Below are 18,882 nucleotides of genomic sequence, written 5' to 3' on the forward strand. Positions count from 1 at the left end.
GGCAGCTGAAAACATAGCCCAAGTATCTCTATTTCCCATTCTGTGATGTAAACACACTCCCTCATAAGCCCCCACACGGCTCTTCCCTGAGCTGACAGGGCCCTCATTGAGTTTGATGCATTTGGCTTAAGGCAGGTGGTGGGGGGGTAAGAAGGGAGAAAGGGGACACACATGACTCCTCATCTTTGTACAAATGAGGTGACCAATACAGCTGTATCATGCCTGACACAAGCATGACATCATTGGCTGAAGCAGTGGTGGGCTTGGAAGCGAAGCCTGTGCCTCAATGAAGAGACTCAAATTTCAAAGGAGCTGAAGGATGGCAAAATTACTCTCTCAAGGTGGGATTCACCTCACTTGTCTGTAGCCATCTATAAATTAGGGTTTAACCCTGTCAAAAGACAGGTGTCAATCACTTTCTGGAAACGGCTGCTTCTCTCCACTACCTATAGAGGGAGTGTGCACTCACCCTCGCTGTCTTAACTTTTGGACATTTCAGCTAAAATAACTCCCATGGCGGGTTTCTGTAGAGGAGATTCCTGATGCTTTCTGTAGCTTTTTATCCATACATACAACCCCCACATCTGTTCCATATTCGTTCTGGATAGAGACCTCAAGAACACAGACACATGACCAAGGAAAGCTTTGCCAAGTGCAGGACGGGCCTTTTTTGGCTGAGCAGGCATTTTCATTTCACACGTTTACACCAAGGATTTCACTTACAAGCTTCTTGAAGTATTTGTTTGTAACGACAATTTTTGGAGACGTTTTTAACTGCAAATCCTTTTGATAATTTTGGATTGGTTCTAAAAAAGTGAATTAAAACCAAGAAGTCTCTGGCATGCTGACCCAGTTTACTTCCAAACCAAACTTTTCTAACAAAAACTGCTCAGATGTGGCCAAATGACTTCTGCTCATATGTGAAGTGTACCTGTGAGTTACAGTCATCGCATGAGTGTGAAAACAGATTAAAATGAATGCTCTTTTAATTTTCTATACAATGCATGCTTTGAATGGCGTTATTTTTGTAGTCAAGTAATGACAGGGTGGAGAGAATGCGTGGCCAATGGCAGCAGGTTAATTACAAGACCAAACACCCACTACACCTTGCTCAAAGAGCCTTGAAATGATTACACATTGTTTGGACTAATTTAAAAGAAATGTGCAACTTCTATTCAAGCACCCTTACCATTTTTACAAACATATACCACAGGGAGATTACGTGTATTTCTGGAGACAGGGGATGTTGGTTCGTTTACTCTGTCCACCTGGCAATTTTTACATAGACTCTGTCTCTTCCTTTCCCTTCTTATGGTTGGCCAATTCCTGGTCTTCTTTCACAACACAGCAGTTTGGGAGAAAATGCTTTAAAACGGAGACCTGTGATTAAAAAAACCCCAAACCCAAGCAGAAACCTTTTGTGGTACCTGCAGCTGCTCTGATCTTTAAGGGATCGCATTTTAAATTATATGGGATGCGGCCAGGGGGGACCATCTTATAATCTAATGTGCACACCAGCCATTAAATTTCTCCTGAATACCTCTACGTTGAGAACAGTGCACCCTGGGTAAAAAGCACTTTCCAGAAAAGCATTCAGTATTAGTTTGAGGGTGAACCCGGGATGATTCCAGGATTAGATCAATTGCCAATCCCTAACTGGGACCTGATCCCCTTTCTGTGAGACAGAGACTCCCCACTTCCAGGAGCTGCTCACCTGCAGGCAAACATAGGCCTTGCTCACCTGCTCCAAGAGTCAAGCTCTTGGCCACTCTGCTGAATGCAGATTAAAGGTAGGACGGAGGCCATGTGTGCTCTGAACCCACAAACACAGGAATGCCTGAGCACCCTGTCCTGGCAGAGGACCTTGCCTGGAAGCCAGCTGTGCAAGAGCAGGTTACAGGTTCTTTCTCCACTGCTGAATGTCCACTGGGCCGTTTCAGCATCCGAATCCTCTCCTTTGTGCCCAACCATCTGTACGTTAAGTTGTTTGCATGGTCTGGCTATGAGCCGGGTAGCTCGCTAAACAACCCCTGGGTGCAGACCAGGAGTCAGCAGGTGCCAGAGGCCACTCCAGCAAGCAGCCTCCATGCAGCCGCCCTGTTCTATGGTTAAAACATGTTAAAAACATGGAGGTAACCAGGCTAGGTCAGCTGGCTGTAGGGCTAGAGAAAGGCCCATATGCTGTTTAGTTCATTAGTACAAATATAATCTGAAGGATCTTAACCCAAGAAGCACTTACCAATGAATTACTTTGAAAGATCTTCCTATACATAATAATTGAGCATCTTCCTTAATGGAATTTTCTTGACAGTTTTCGCAGTTCATCCATATATGTACCAAAAGTAAGATACATCTATTAAGATAGCTCCCATTTATAGTTTTGTGCTTCCCTTTCCCTAAAAATAGATAGAGGATAATTGAACTGAAAACCTAAAGATTTCCAAAAACCAATTACATAACTTGTCACACTTACCCTTACTCCTCCCTCCCCCTTAGTTATTTTTTTAAAGAGGTCAAGGTTATTAAATATAAGCTCCTACACTCATACAGTATGAAAAGCAGGATCTAAACATGAAGATTTTTTCATGCAGCATGGACTTGCCCACCTATCCTGTATATACGTTTGTTTACCAATTAGGCTATGAAATTGATACTTTGATACGCACAGTGTGTGCTTTTCATGCGGGTGAAATAATGTCGCAACGAGGAATTTCTTTTCCCTCCCTGACTCATGTGTGTTTATAGTGTCCAAAGCTGCAAGCCTTATTCCGGCTGATTTATTCACCTCGGGGTGTGTCGTCTTTGAAAGGACTGCAGTTTGATGACCAAGGTTTGCAGTGTTAATGCTGCTCCAACATAATAAGCCTCTGCACTGTGTTACACCAAATTACAGCTCCCGTACTTCGGCTCTAGAAAGGTGTGCACATTTGGGAAGCCACGAGAAAGGTTACTGTAGTAACTTCAGTCTTATCTGTGGATTTATAGCGTCCAACAGTGTGCTGATTGGCACTATGCATCAGATGCACGCTGCCTCAGAAAATTAATGCTGGATTCTGGCAACCATATGAGCAAGCTGGTGAGCGGCCAGGAGACCAGCAGAGTATGACCCTACCTATATGCAAACCTTCCCTACACAAGAGAGCTGTTTGCGTAAGCTGCCCTGGCCGAGGAGCAGAAATAAAGAGATCCCGGACGTTGCTGCTTATGAGCACCAGATCCCCCGGGGACAGACGTACAGCAGTATGATTAATGAGAGAAGCCACACAGACACGACCCCCCTGCAGCAGGTAACCACGTGAGCATCTCACTCCTCGATGACTTGGGGAACAGAGAGCACTGCAAAGGCCTCCTTTTATATTTGTGTTTCTTCTTTATGGGTCTCTCTTCTAGTTGCTGCTCACACCTGTGACAAGATTTAGCTTGCAAGCTCTATAGGGAAGGGCGTTTATCTTATTTGTTCTGTAAAATGCATATTATACTTTGAGTGCTGAACAAACAATCCCGATAATGGCTTATGGTAGCTTAATTATCTTAAGCACCTAAAAAAAAAGAAAAAGAACATTGTTCAGTAAGGAAAAAAGTAGAAAACATTTTTCATTATCACTTGCAAGTAAAGCAGTTTGTGTTCCCGGTTCTTTTGCTTCTCTCACCCTATTATTTCTTATCAAGCATGTGATCATTTGTTGAGTTAGATTTAACTTTGCCACTAGCTCCAGTGGGAATACCTACAGGAATTCTGGGCTGAACTGGAAGCTCCTCAAATAGGAGTCTGTCTTCTCACCGTGTAAATGACAAAAATCTCACAAAGACCACAGAGGAAAATTTCATTTAATGGTTTCAAGTACCTTTATGCAATACCTGAAATGGAAGATGCCGTGATGATAGCTCAAACATGCAATCCTGTTTATTATAATCTATTTTATGTGTATAATGTTTTCCATTCATAAGTATCTCTGAATTTTTTTACAACTGTTCACAGGAATCATGCCACTTGCTTTACAGCAGCTGTTTCGCTTCCTATTGCAACAGCCCTGTGAAAAAAAAAAAAAGGGACCGAAAGTGAAGCAGCACACTTTTTCCACTGTAAACTAGCTGGTACCCTATAATTTCATGATTTAGCTCTCTGCTCACTAACTTTTCCAAGGAGATCAGGGCTTATGCTTTCTCTCCCGCAGTACAATCCCCACGCACATACTGTCCTGCTGGTTCACTCAGCTAAATTCTTGCCTACGTTACGATTTTCCTTAAACCCCGATGCTGTACTAAAGCTGCTGCCGTTTGACTACGGATGGCAACAACTTGTTCTACAGGTATAAGCGGCCTGGTTTGTTTCAATACGGCTGCAGCACTGTCCAGCTCAGTGTGGAGCTAATCAGCAGTAGCATTTCCATTTACTCCTGCCACTGTTACCACTACAGAAATACTTGCAGTACCTTGGGATTTCGGAGGAATTACATCTAAACATTATTAGACCGCTCCAGTTCAGCTCAGTTCGAGAGATTTGTTTGCATCCAGGACGGAGTCTAACTACGGTTTAGAAATGCTGAGTAGCTACAGTTAAAATAGAAAGAAATAAATTCACAGCTGATTATACACACCACGTGGGTCCAGCACAGTGATAATTTTATTCCTGGTGCTCCTCAGCATTTGAAAACCCAGGCATGCCAGCAATGCTAAATCAACTACTTTGGGTAGCCAGTTTTCCCAGAGCAACTGCCTCTTCTCAGGAAAAACAATTTTATCTATGTAGCTTGCAATAGCAAAATGGTGATCTATACACAGCCTGCACCTAAAAGTCTCCTTCCTAATCTATAAGTAATACAGCCACTTCATCGCATATTCTGTCTTGAACAATCCCATTTCACCAACATCCAGACAAAGCCAAGCATCCAAATCAGCATACCACCCCACAGATGTCGTCTGTGACGCAGCACACAGCTATCTGCTGGGGCTGTGGACTATTGCATCACAGATTTTACATGGCTTCTTGATCTTCGCAGGCTCTGCTAGAACTTTCAAAGTTATCTGTCAGCTCGCTCATTTGGTTATAAAAAAGAAATCCAGCATATTTTTTACCTTTTTATGAAAGAGCTACATTTGTTTGGGTTTTCCTTCTTCTCTTTACAATTCATTTCCAAAAGAAATATAGTTTTAGGATGATGATATTACAAGAACTTGAGTTTTGTCCCCCCCAGTCCAAGGGCTCTCAGAAGGGCTTTTAACACCTCCCAGAGTCTGGGCCCCAAGAAACAGGATCTCTTCCATCCTCGGAATTGTAAAGCCCTAATATGGCACAGTTACAGATGTAGGGCAAAAGCATAACTGACCTTCACCTGTAAAACCAGAACTGCTGGTACTTACTTATACAGGAGCTATACTGCTGGATAAAAACAATAATTTAATTGCTTAATGTAGACAAGGCCTCTGAGGAATCTCCTTCTTCAAATAACCCAGCCAATCAAAACTTCAGCAGCGAAACTCACCCATCCGAACACCCTTAGCAAAGAGTAACTTGAAACACTTTGCCATGTACACCAAAAAACCCCAGTATTTTCCCCTTTTTAACCATTTGGAGAAAACAAAAAAGATCCACGCTTGGACAACCGAGTTCATCAAGGACTAAGTTTCAGAGGATGCCCAATGCAAAGCAACTGCGCTCACTACAGCGTCAGGATGCATTACTTACTCCAAGCAGGTTAAAAACCAAAGCCAAAGCCCCAGAGCTGTACTGAATTCCAGAGTCTTTACAAGGGGCAGATGCCTCTTACAGCCGACTGACACATTCTGTGAGAAGCCACACATAAATTATATATCTAAAATAACATTAAAACACGTCCGATGCGCTAACTTCACCTCGGGTTCCTCTCAAACTGTGGAAATTTCTGTCAACAGCCTTTTTAAAAGACAGGTCCTTGCGCGCAGCGCTCCAAACCCACCCCGTAAGCACTGTTATACACAGCAGTACGCGGGGAAGCAGCGGAACGCTGCTCTCGCTCTGCGGGGAGAAGCCGGGGCACAGCCAGCCTAGGTGAGGGGCTGGAGGCCGCAGGGCGAGCGGGCGGCACCGCTCCGCTTCACAGCGGCCTTGACCTGGTCCCCCGCTCCCAGCCCCACCGGCCGCACGCCCTGGCCCCCGCCCGCGGGCAGGGAGAGAGGGCTGGGAAGCGGGGACGTTCCCTCCCGGCACGGCGGGGCCGCGCCAGCCTCCACCCGCCGGGTCTTTGTTCCCGCGGCCACGGCGGCCCAGGCCCTTTGTTGCCGCGAGCACCCGACCGCAGGCTCTGCGCGGCGGCCGGCGCTCCCGCCGCCGGCGAGCGGCCTCCTGCCGGCACCACCGCCCGCCCCGCTTTGCCCCCGCCCATGCCTGCCTCCCCCGCCGCGCCACCAGCCGCCGCGTAGTCCCCGGCGGCCGCCCCTCCCTCCGCCGCACGGAGGCACTCGCCGCACCTGGCCGCGCCCCGCCCTGCCCTGCCCCAGCCCGGCCGCCCCCGACCCCCTCCCCGCGCCGGGGGAAGCGGGCGGGAGGCGAGAGGGGGCGGTGCCCTCCTCCTGAGGCGCGCGGCCGCCGCCGGGAGGTGACGGTCCCGGCGGGAGCGCGCGCAGCGAGGCGCGCACCCCGGGAGGAGGGCGGGCAGCCGGGCGGGGGCGCGCACGGGGCAGCGTGCGAGGGAGCGAGCGAGGGGAGGGCGATACCGGGGCGGAGAAAGGCAGCAGCGGCGGCTTCGTTCGGCTCAGGGCAGGCGAGCGGGGACAGACGCCGCCGAGCCGGGAGACACAGCGGCCGCCGCCGGCGACTCGGGGCATCCTTCCTCCTCTTCCCCGCCCCCTACCCGCCCTTCCCCCTTTCTCTTTCTCTCCTTCCCCGCTGTCCTCCGGGGCCGATTGCTATCGGCGGCGCGATCCCGGGGCGTTTCCGCGGCGCCCGTGCCGGCAGCGGCAGAGGGGGAGAGCCGGCCCCTCCCCTCCCAGCGGGGACTGAGGGACCCTCCGCTCCGTCCCCGCCTCCTCCCCTCGCCGGGACTCGGCGGAGAGGGCCCGGCCCCGGCTCGGCTCCCCGGCGGCGGGCTCGGCGAGGATGTCGGGCGGCGGCGGCAGCCGGGAGGAGGAGCGGCGCAAACTCGCCGACATCATCAACCACTGGAACGCGAACCGGCTGGACCTGTTCGAGATCAGCGACCCCACCGAGGTGAGCGACCCCTCCTCGGCCCCCGCGCTCGGCCGGCCCTCCGCGGCCCGGCCAGCCTCGCCGTCCCCCCGGGCCGCCCGGGAGGTGAGACACCGCGCCCGGGCCAGGCCGCGCCCGACTCCTCCCCGCGGTCAGCCTGGCCCCCCGTCGCCACCTTCCTAACCCCCCGGCCGGGAGGCTCGGACACTGGCCTTCGCCTGCTCCCCTTTAATGCGCCGCCCGCTCTGGCCGGGGGAGGGGCGGGAGGTGGGTGAAGGCTCCGTTCCTCGGCAGGGGAGGCCGGGGAGAGGCCCCTTGCTGTGCCCGGAGTGGCTCGGGTGAAGGCAGGTTGCAGCGGCCGAGAAGAGAAAGGGAGCGCGGAGCTGGAGCCCTCCCCTCCTCCCGCCCTCCCTTCCCGCAGGCACATGCCGGCCCGACCCTGCGGGACAGACGGCTCCGGGGCAGGAAACCCTCTGGGAGCCGGAGGTGGCGAAAGGAGGCGGGCAGCGGCGGTCATACAGAAGCTGCCCCCCCCCCCCCCCCCCCCACACACACACACACACACTCCGAAACGGGTTCGGCTTTATTTTATTTTGTCTGTGACCTCAGCCTAGCCGAAGGGAGGCTGGTGGAAGGAGTGCCGGTGGGCTTTTGTGTTTGGGGTGGGTTTTTTTTCCCCCCTTCTCTTTGTTGGCCGCTTGTTTTGTTTCTTTAAGCGTCCAGCGGCGCGCAGAAGGCGCCTGTTCCAAAGCAACCTGCTGTACCCGCGCGGCTCCCCGGGCCGCTGGTGCAGTCTCCCGGGTGGCTTTCCCAGGGCGTGACGGACGGAGCGCCTTGGCTCGCTGTGCGGCTGAAGGCTGCCAGCCCTCGGCGCAAAGTAAATACCGAGAGCGGGTTCGTAGTCCCGAGTTCACATGTTGTACCGGAAAAACGCAGCGGGTAATTTCTTCCTAACGAAGCGGGTGTTTCTGATGGCTGAGGGACGCTGGCGTTGGCTCTTTTCTTTTTAAAAAAAAATACTCAAACCACACCCTACCGCTGCCCCTTGTCATGTTCCTTTTGGCTGGTTAGTGTTGTGCGTCTGGTTTAAAAGCGGCGGGGGGGGGGGGGGTAGGGCGGAGCGGGGAGGGGGGGGGAGGGGGTGCCGGGGAGGCAGGTTACAGCCCTGTTTGTGTGTGACAGTGCTCTCCCTGCTCGGAGGGCGGAGGCAGGTCGTGTCCGTGTTCCCGGGGAAAAGGAGGAAATTCACACTTGCTCTTGGCCTGGCCCTGGTCCTGGTTGTTTAGTAACAGAAGCCTCCGAGAAATCCGCGTTGGCTTGGGCTTGGAGCCTGCTCCCGTTTCTGCGCCCCGGTGCCGGCTGCTGGCCGTGGCCACACAAAAAAAAGAAAGTCTGGAAAGCAAACCTTAGGATTGTTCAGCCTGAGATAGCTTGAGAAGGATGGCTTTGGGGTGTTTGCAGTTCTGCTCGTCGCAGACTGTTTCTTGAATGCCAGGATGAGGGTTTTCTGTGATTATATCCCACATCCTGCAATATTTATCATAATTAGAGCTCCTTGCTTATGGTGCTGAGGTTTTAACAATATCACTGTTGGCTGACAAGTCGCTCGTTCAAAAAAGTGGGTTGATGCTAGTGTGAAGGAGCCTTCCTGACTGTGTTTGAGAACATAGCACAGTCTTTCTGGAACTGCAGGTTGACTGCTACATTTCTGTGGCTCGTTTTTGGGTTTTTTTTGTGTCTGATTAACACATTCGTCAATTCCTTATACATTCTGATTTCAACCTGTTTTCTTTGTGTTTAGGGCAGGTTGTGCTTCTGTAGTTATGTTAGCAAGTTTGACAAATACTACTGCTTTTTAGGTCAGCCTTTTACGCTTATCGTAATTAACTAGACTTTGCACAAAGCCTAGCAGCTTCGTTATAGTTACTATGGAAAGAAATAATAACTTTAGTTGCATTAGCTTCATGATTCTGCAGTTTAAGTCTCTGAACCTGTATAGGAACATGCTTACTGCTGTCAATGATGACATTTATTTCAGTTGAACTACTGATGGTAAACATTAAGTACATGCATATCTCTGAGCGCCTGAGCTTTTTAGGCTACTAGTGCCAAAAATGTTTGGTAAGACTGCAGGTGCATTTGCAACAAACTGTCAGTAGCTACCAGGTTTTAGCTAAGGTATATTTTCCTTACAGATCATTACAAATACAGATATTCACAGTTTTCTCCTGATTACCTGAGGTTGACCTAAATTTGGCAATATTTTCAACCGAGATGATGGTGTGATTCACGCGTGTACTATTTATCAGCTTAAATGAAAGCCCCTTTACTAGGCTGCTTGAGAGCTGACAATCCTCTGTTGTTTTCCCCTCGTTTCCTGGCTCAGCTTGACCATGAGGCACGTCTTGGTTATTGTAAGGGCTGCAGTGAGCGTGGCATCTCTGAAGATGCATTAACCTGGGATGTGACTTTACCTGAGCAGGTTGAAACTGGATCATTTCAAACTGTGTAGCGGGCAGTCTGGGGTAACTTTGCAACCAGCATGTGCCCGTACTGCAAACTGTTGCCCAGGAGCTTCTGCTTGTATATTGCATGTTTAGGATGTGGAGACTTGATGCCTTAAGATGACTCTCCAGGCATTTGTTCGGTGTAAGCAGGCTGGTTTAAGTGACTTGCCTTTTAAGTTTACTCTATACAGACAGTAGGGTTTTCCAGAGGAGCTAATAACTTCCTTAATAGTTGGGCTTCAGGGAGATACATATATTCACAAAAGAAAAGTGAAATCCAGTGTAAACTGACCAGAGATCTGACAGTATGACAGTGAAAAGTATTCACATGTGACCTGCTGATGTGTCTCACCAAAGAATTAGACCTTTCATCTGGCATTGAGGTACAATTGCCTTAAGACTACCAGGGCCTTCATTGCTTTAACGGAGAGTGTAAAATGTGACTTGGTTTTGAATGTATAGAGTAGGATTTTGAAGATAGTTTGTGGGCTTTTTACAGGTAAGTGCTTCATGACGTTAATCAGTTTGAATTCCTGGTGGTATTTCACTGTGTAGACTAGCTCTAAGGGATTAGAGATCCATTTCTGTACTTGCCTCTTGCGTTAGGCATAAATTATTTCTTACAATAAGATACTGAAAAGCAAGAGCCTTGGGTAGGGCGTACTGTTGAGTTCTGTTACTAACTTTTTCCTAATTTGTTGTGTGATATGAACAGTGCAAAGTTGTTCAGGGCTTCTTTTCCCCAGGAAAACAGGGATGAAGGGAACTTTCTGTTCCCTGCTCAAAGTTGAGTATTCTCTGTCAGCATCCTGTATGAAAAAGACTGAAGACTTCTTGGGATTCAGAGTTTCGTATCTTCACTTATGCTTTCACTCAAGTCACTTGCAGACTCGTGCTTGAGAGCAAGGTGGTAATTAATTTTGCTAGATATTTATGTATTCTAAAACTTGTTGCTGTTCTGAGAAATCTGTAAACAGCTTCAATTATTTCTATTCTGAAGATTTTTTTTTTAATTCAGAAAGTGGCTGAGAGAAGCTTGTGGCTACAGAAGCTTACAAATGAACAAAACAGAAACTCTGTTTTTGAAGTTCTACCAGCCAGTACTATGTAATCTTAACATTGTCAGGAGTGATGCTGGGTACAGAGATTTTCTGCACACATTTATGATAGTAGTACTAATTTAAACTTGATTAAGCTTACAGCGTTTCTACTTTAAATGATGAGGCAGCTACTCAGTTCTGCAAGTCTCAAAAAGAAACAGGTTTTGAAAAAACGTAGGGTGAATCATGTATTTGTTTGTAGATAAGTCAACAGATTCAAAATGAAACTATGTTAAGCCTTTTCTTTAAATCTGTTTCCCCTTTCCATCCCACTTTCCATGTGCCTTTTTTTCAGTATTACCAAGGGTTTGGATGTTTTTAATATTAGGCTTGCCTCTTTTATTTTGGTTTTTTTAATCATCTTTTTTTTTTTCTGCCAAGGATAGAAATGCAGTAAAAAATACTTAGACCTTTAGCAGTAGGGGATAATTTGATGTTCTGATCTTGACTTGAGTCTTGGGCAAGTATCCAAAGTTTTTAAAAAAGTAGTAAGTTTGAATTAATGAGTTGGAAACAAGTGCATGGAGTTGTTCAGAAGCTTGTAGATAAAGTACTTGCATTTATACACTTGTACGTTTTCTTTTTAAAAGAAAGTGCTCCATGGAGTTAGTGATTGTTAAATAAAACAACTGTATATGGATGTTTTGGGGGAGATCAAGGAGTGCAAAGGCATTATAGGCTGGTGTGTTTATCAGACAGAGTAGATATAAATCCTCCTGAAAGCATTTAAGACCTGTTGGTTTAAGATGCCCTATGTGAACTAGATGTTACAATTATTGTTGATCTTGATGGCAAAATAAAGTTGGGGGAGGAAGAGAAGCATGGCTTTCTCAGAATGTGGTTTGTGGGTTAGGGATGTGAATTGCATTTTTGTTTTTCTGAGACAGGCTTTTTAGAACAGGTGGGGTTTTTCTGATGGTGGCCCAAGGGCTCAGGCATTGTTGTCAGAAACATTGATCTGTTGTAGGCTTGTTTTCTGATGGAGAAAGCGGTTCTAAAGTGATCTAATAACCTACATGCTAACAAAAGTAGAAAGGTCTAATCAAAAAGCTTGGGAGAATAGCACGCTTTGCATTAAGAATAATTACTAACAGAGTATTTTAACTTCCACAGTTGAAAAAAGATGTTGGAACATCTTTATGGCCATTTAATTTTGAGGGGGGAAGGGCTGAAAATCATTTGTGCAGGCTTTGTGGGTATTAGGAATAAATTTTCATATGAGGATGGGGGTGTTTCTCTTCGGAGTTTTTTTGTTGTTGTTTGGATTTTTTTAAATATATTGACTTCATCCCCCTGTTATGGTATTGCATGTTTGGTCTAGTCAGTATGTTTTAAATTCTTTTCACTGGCTTTGAATGTAATTAAGCAATCTGTTTATGGGAAATGTTACACAGTAAACTGGATGTCAGGGTATTTTAAAGTTGATGCAATTTTTGTCTTTATTCTTTGGGTTCAGGTCTGATTCTGGTTCATTAAGCATCATAGGGAAGATTGATAGATGACATTTTTTTTCTTTTCAAAGTGGTTATGCTAGCTTGTTATTTAAATCTAGTTAAAGCAATGAGAATTAGGCATCTTTTAGTGTTTAAACCCCCCTCTAGATTACAGGCAAGCAACCATGCTGACAGTAGGCTTTTAAAAAATCTGGCTCTGAGACTTTAGAAGGGCTTGTTTTAAGGTAGGGATTACCAGTGACTGTGCCTATTGCATTACTGGTGAAGATAGTAGTGGACGTGCAGGTCTGGAGATGGGTGAAAATTTTAACTAGTGCAACTCTTCACACCATACAGCTACCAAGAAGCTGATGAATAGATCTGAAAATACGATCTTTTTAAGTATACCAAACCTATGATACAGAAAATTCTCTTGGCAGCAAATATCTGAGCCAATTTTAGGCAGTCTGGGAAGGTGTCTTCCGATCTTTTAAGGACTGGTGGCTGTACTTTTTAGTGAGTGGAATATTTTCCAGTAATTACAACCACTAAACAGGCACAGTTCAAGAGGAGGTTAAAACACTGAGTCTGTTGAATTCTAGTTCTGCATTGAAATGGCTGGAGAAAAGAAGGCATGGACACAGGTCTGCTCATTTGCATCAAAAGGGCTATTTGGAGACCAGTTTTCCTTTAACTGAGTAAGAGTGAATAGTCTGCCTTTACAGATAAAATATAATCATTGCTGACTAGAGAGTGATAAGAACTTTGAGTTAAGATTTTCACCACAATCTACAGGCAACATAATGGCACAAAAATATTTCTAGGAAGAAGCTTTATGCTGTGCATTTAATATTCCTTATGGTAGTTACTTCTTGAATTAGTTCTAATTAGGTCCACTGACACGCTGGCTTTAAGAATTCCCTCCTGGTGTGTGAATCTGTTCCCTGCCTAAAATGCCATTGACAAGCATTACTTTGCAGTTAAAAAAACCCTCCTGGACATGTTAGGGATCTACTTTGTTTTCACAAGTGTATTGGCTTTTTTTTTTTCCTGACTAAACTATATCTCTTTCAAAAAGGTTAAAACAAAATTAAGGAAACACACTCTGTGATTTTTGGGGAAAACATTGCTTTATAATCAATTAAAGTTTTGCTTTTGTCCCAAAGGCATACTCATCTAAACAGAGTAAGAGAAACTAAAACTCAGCTGAAAGGTGTGAAAAATGGAAGTGAACTGGTGTTTGTGATAAGGATGTAGATCACAAATTCAGAGTGGTTTCTTACCTTTGTCTCAGTATTTGTTTAAAAAGTTGCTTTGTTACAAATGAAGGGAAATAGGTTGTGGCTATGCAAAATTCAGAGCATTGCATAAAGAGTAACTTCTGGTTTTTACCAGTGGTTCTGATGAATGTGCAACTGAAAATTGGAGTGGGAAGTAGTAAACTGAAGTCAATTTTGGCACATATTCCAGGTAAGTAATGGAGTATTTGCTGTCTTTCAAAATTAACTTCACACTAATGGTGGAAGCCTCTTATGGAGTGTATTGCAGTGAAGCACTCAGTACTTAGGTAATTCTTGATTTTTAATTTTTTTTAAAGTTTTTTGTTTAAGAAAAATATTTACATGTGAAATATATTTTGTGTGCTTATTTCAGTTAATAGAGGTGTATGGGATTTTGCTTGTGAAAAGGCTAGAGCCTGTTAACTTCAGTTGTTAAGGATATGTTGGGTTTTGGATATCTCTGGGGTTTTTTTGATATCTCTTTCTCTTTCCAACATTAGTTTTTTTTGCCTCAGAAGATCAGCTGCTAGCAGTTAAATGCAATAATGCTTCAGGAGGATAGTTTCTTTAACTGGATATAAATTCCCAACATACAAATGATTTCAGCAACTGTTAAGCAATGTTTTCACTTCAGTTGTGTTTGTCAAGTAGTTGAGATAATGTGAGCAACGTTGCATTAGGTCTAGCTCATAGCAGAGTTAAGAATTACCAGGTGAACAACCAGTGTGGGGTTTGTGCTGTCAAGTTTTGGGGTTTGTTTTTTTATATCAGGTTCAGAAATGATAAATAATATTGAACACTCCCAGGAAATTTGTAGTGTTTGTGTCAAACAGTACAATACATTTCTCTTTGGGGATGGAATCAAGGTGGTTAAAAGTGAAAACACTAAAGGAACATTGCTTTTTCTCATCTGTTGGGTTTCCTTTGCTCTCTTTCTTTCAGCTTGTTCATTTCCTTTCATGCTCCCCCCTTGTTTTCAAGGAAGGAAATGTAAACTTAACTGATTTGCATTGAGATGATCCTTTCACTTTATTATTTGCTAAGCAATCAACGATGTGGAAGTTGAAGCTAAAATTTACAGTAGTAACACTAATGTTTAGCATTTTCATTCAATTCAGCAGCCTCCGTAAAGCAGATGTTTGTATCTTCTTTCCCTTCCCAAGTTGCTCCTCAGTGTTTCTGTAGTCAAGGTGTCTATCAGAGCCAGCTTTTTCTTTGTCTTGGTTTATCTGTATTACTGAGGGGATTAGAAATATTCTTCAGCTATTTTTTTTTTCTTTCAGTGAATGTTATCAGGATAAACTGAACTGGGTATTTGATAGTTCTTTTGGATGCATATATGATTTAACTCATAATTCTAGTTAAATGCTCTGCAGAGAGTGTTTGTCCCCCACCCACCCTCAGTCTTAAATAGTGGGCAAAGAATGCTTACTGCTTTTCTGTAACTGTCCCTGTCTAGAACTTCGATAATACAAGGTGAAAACAGGAGACAACAGAGATAAAACTCTGTTGATAAGTGGTAGTTCAGGTCTAGCAGTAACGTTTAAGCTGTGTTTCTTGACTATGTTGTGCCTGCCATTGTTTAATCCCTAACAAGCCTTCTGAGCTTCTGCTTAATGAACAAATGCATGTGGCCATAATGAACTTTTTGCAGTGAGAGGATAAATTTTCCATGTGGTTGGTTGCCCTCAGTCATCAAATTGCAATTCTGCCTCTCGTTGCTGTGTAATTTGGTTCTCCAGCCAGACTAAAAAAATTTGCTTTGCCACAACTCAGATGTCGATTGCGTCTTTTTTCAGAACTTGACTGTTTTGCTGATAATCTTCTTATTCTAGGTGACTTTTTACTTTTTCCTTGTTAGATGTATATAACTTGGTAATAAAATAATTTTGTTTAATACTTCAGGATTATGGTCACCTACTTCTGTGACAGGCTTTAGCCTCAAAGTTACCGACTGTATTGTTATATATTAATTTTTTTTTGCACTGTTTTCTTTCCTTGTGTGCTTATCTCCAAGTTGGACACTTTCCTCATCTTCAGATCATTGTCTATCCAGATATTCTTACCAGGGCACCATTCCTCTGATAGCACTCCATCCTTGTCTCCAGAATAAGCCATCTGTCTAGATACTCTTTTCTTAATTTCTCTCCACACTGAGCAGGACAGGACTCTTCACTGCCCTGGCCTGGTTTGGACAGTTCTGATGTAGCTACCTAATTACTTCTGGAAATGTCTTTATAGTTTGAATCTTGAAAGAACTGGAAAGTCTAGGGTTAGGGTTTTCATCTAAAAGGTCAATGCACAGTGGTAGCTGTAAGTGCAGGTGGGACACTAGGAAATGTAAATAATAATGATACACATTTCTAATCTGTCTTTGAATTTCATCATATAAATAAAGTCTCTGTTAATAGATTGCATGATTGTACAGATGAAATTCTGTATACTCTTTTTGTATGTTTGTCCATGTAATCTCTTCAACTCAAGCAGAAATTGCACATTGTCAGCTTTGCAAACTTTAAGCTTTTTTAAAATGGCGCTTGGTATTGTTTAAGGATAATTATTAATAGATTTCTGATTTTACTCATGTATTCCAAGAGTATAAGATGAAACTTGAAAAAAAAAAAAGGTATTGTCTCTTTTCAAGGACATTAGAAAACCTGCTGGTTTGCAATGTAATTAGAAATGGGGTATCTGTTCGAATATATGACTCCTAATGCCAGGTCAACTCTTGGGTAAATAATGTAGAATAGGTTTTGTGTAATACAGTGCTAGTTGCTATAGAGTGGTGTCAGACTGAAACAAAAGTGGTATTGTATGTTAACGGCTCCAGGGTGATTTTGTTTGTTTTATTTGTTCATTGTTTTTATTGCTACTTTGATTTGTTGGACTCTGTTGTAACCAGAACTGAGGAATAGGAAAGGTCTCACAATAACTTACTACCTAGTACTGATCACAGTTTCTTGATGAACTGTTTTAAGGCTTGCCCTTGGTAAATCGTGTCCCAGGGCATGGCTGAATTGCTGGTCTACTCTGTAGTGAAAGCGCCTTTATGGTAGGAAAAAGGGAAAGAATGAGTTGTCTGGCAACAATATTTATTTCTCCAACAAAGTATGTTGCCCATAGCAGTGTCTATGAACTAAAGTTTCAGTGCCTAGATTTTTCAAGCAACCTGTGAGTTGCTTAGTAGAGCTTTCTCTTTGTCAGATGAGTTGTCTTGTCAGTCTACATTAGAATATTCTTACAGGCAGATACACAACTTAATCGCACTGTCATTCCTCTACACGTATATTGTATTGCTCACAAAACCCAGTGGAAGATCAGAATCCCCCTTCTTAATGAAGATTAGTGGCTGCTGCATAGCCTAGGGATGGGCAAAAGAGTTCAAACAACAAAGAAAACCCCTCCCCCAGTGACTTCAACAAGAAAAGGTCTCCTTCCCTCTGCCCTCCCAGAAGGTGCTCTACTTTGAGCAATGCATCTGCTTAACCGTTTTATTGTTCTCAATTTTAGTAAAAGCAATTGTTCCATCTTATTAATTAAAATAAAATAAAAAATCAGGACAGTTCTGTCTGTGATGCAGCATCCTCTTGGACAGGAAGAATTTTATGTGGAAACAAAGCAAATGATACCAGGTTGTGGTTTTAGAAAGCTTTGCAGTGGTAAAATGGTCTTTATAATATAATTTATGTTGAGAAATCTGTCGAAATCTGGCTTGTACTCACCTGCATGTACAGCTTGATAATATTTACAGCGTTCATGTCATAGATGAGCATTGCATACTTCTTGTAGACTGTTGGGTGTTTTATTAAGAAACATCAGTTGTTTGCATTTAAAGAGACAGCATTGCTAAACATGAATACTACTTATTTTTAATGTAGACAGACTGGAAGCTTTAAAAGAGTTCTTACTGTATTTATTCTGTCTATTAAGAGTGGAAGAGGTTGTTTTCATGTCTATAAAAGGACAATAACTTGAGAATCGTGATGGAAGGACGATGTTTACTAAGGAAAGCGTTGCTCAATGCTGCTAATTGGTTTTGATGGATTGCCTATTATGCCTAGTGTTTGCTGTATAGTGAGGAAACTCAAAAGTGGAATTGCTTTTGATTACTGCACTTCGCAGTGTAATTCTGTAGCTTTGTTGAAGCCTTAAAAAATTAAAGTCAAATAATTGTTTCCTTTAAAAATTGTGGACAAAGCCCTTTTTTGTTTTGTGTAGGAGATGTATTGGAATACTTCAGATATTTCTGGAGGCTTTAGTGAAACTGTACCTAGTATTATAAGAGTGTTGTAGTTATTGTCATATTGAAATAGGTTTTGTTGCATTAAATTCAGCTGTTATGCCTGTAGCAGATGGTTTTCAAGCAGATAAGGATTGATATGTAGACTACAACAAAAAGAGAACAATGAACACCGACTATTGGCTCCAAAGCCATCTTTAAGCATTTAAAGTGATGAAATTTACAGTCCTGGGTATTGCTCAAGACACAAGCTGGGTTTGCAGTATAGCTCGGGTGTTCCAGCTATTTTATAGAGGGAGGGGAAAAAATGTGGAAGAGAGGTATTATTGTCTCTATTCTAGAGCTTTTGTCGAGATTTACAGAGAAAAATCTATTTTTCTGCTTCCTCCTGATTTCTGTATATCTGTATGTAGCTTTTGGCTAAAGTTGACCTGGAAGGTAAGATCTGTGATGACCTTACAGTGTGGGATTTTTAGTATTCAAAATCCTAGTAGAATTTTCTGAAGTAGTAGTCGAGAGCATCTCTTAAAAAGTGATGCTCAGTATCTTGAGTATCAGTAGTACTGAAGGAGTTACTTATTCTCACTGGAAATAAATTGTTGGCAGTCTACTACAAGCACCAGAATGATTTCATGCTTTGCTCTCTCACCTTCATTAATCTTAAGCATTAAGTCAGAAAATCAGTGTGTCAAATTTGTGAGAGATCAGCGAGACTTGAAACTTTGCCTTTTCAGAGTACTCTTCATCTCCAGCGATGTCAAAAGGCATCATGAAACTTGGATAACGTTGTACCAATGTGACAGAGTCACGCACTGAAGCAAAGTATTGTACAGTGCTCTGATAGTGGCAGTCTGAAAACTTTTTTTTGTGAAAACCTATTGAAACTCAGCACTTACCTTAAGCATCTGTCTTACCTTTGGTGTTCCACGTTTGTCTCCAGGTTTCTGAGCGTCTTTGTGTACACGGATGCTCATAAAAATCCACTATAAATATCACTATAAATGCACTGATCTAGCTCTGTGAGCAAAGCTGTGTAGAACCCTTCTTTTCCACATTTCCCAGCTACATGCTCTGTTCCAAAAATCTCAAGTCCACAACCCTAAACTGAGCACCCCAGTCTTCTACCTAGGGTGGAAAATGCCGATTACACCAGTCTT

General features: G+C 43.8%; 1 protein-coding gene across 1 annotated transcript in view; it reads left to right on the forward strand.

Annotated features, from left to right (window-relative positions):
- The first annotated feature begins 6,705 nt into the window (after window positions 1-6,705).
- The window catches only part of AFDN (afadin, adherens junction formation factor), a 125,038-nt gene continuing 112,861 nt past the window's right edge, over window positions 6,706-18,882 (forward strand). The window contains exon 1 of the mRNA XM_084261833.1: window positions 6,706-7,186. Coding sequence (XP_084117959.1) covers window positions 7,076-7,186 — 111 coding nt within the window. The 5' untranslated portion in view covers window positions 6,706-7,075. The remainder of the gene's footprint in view (window positions 7,187-18,882) is intronic.

Source organism: Gallinula chloropus (genome assembly GCF_964237585.1).
Source record: "Gallinula chloropus genome assembly, chromosome: 3".
NCBI classification, from domain to species: Eukaryota; Metazoa; Chordata; class Aves; order Gruiformes; family Rallidae; genus Gallinula; species Gallinula chloropus.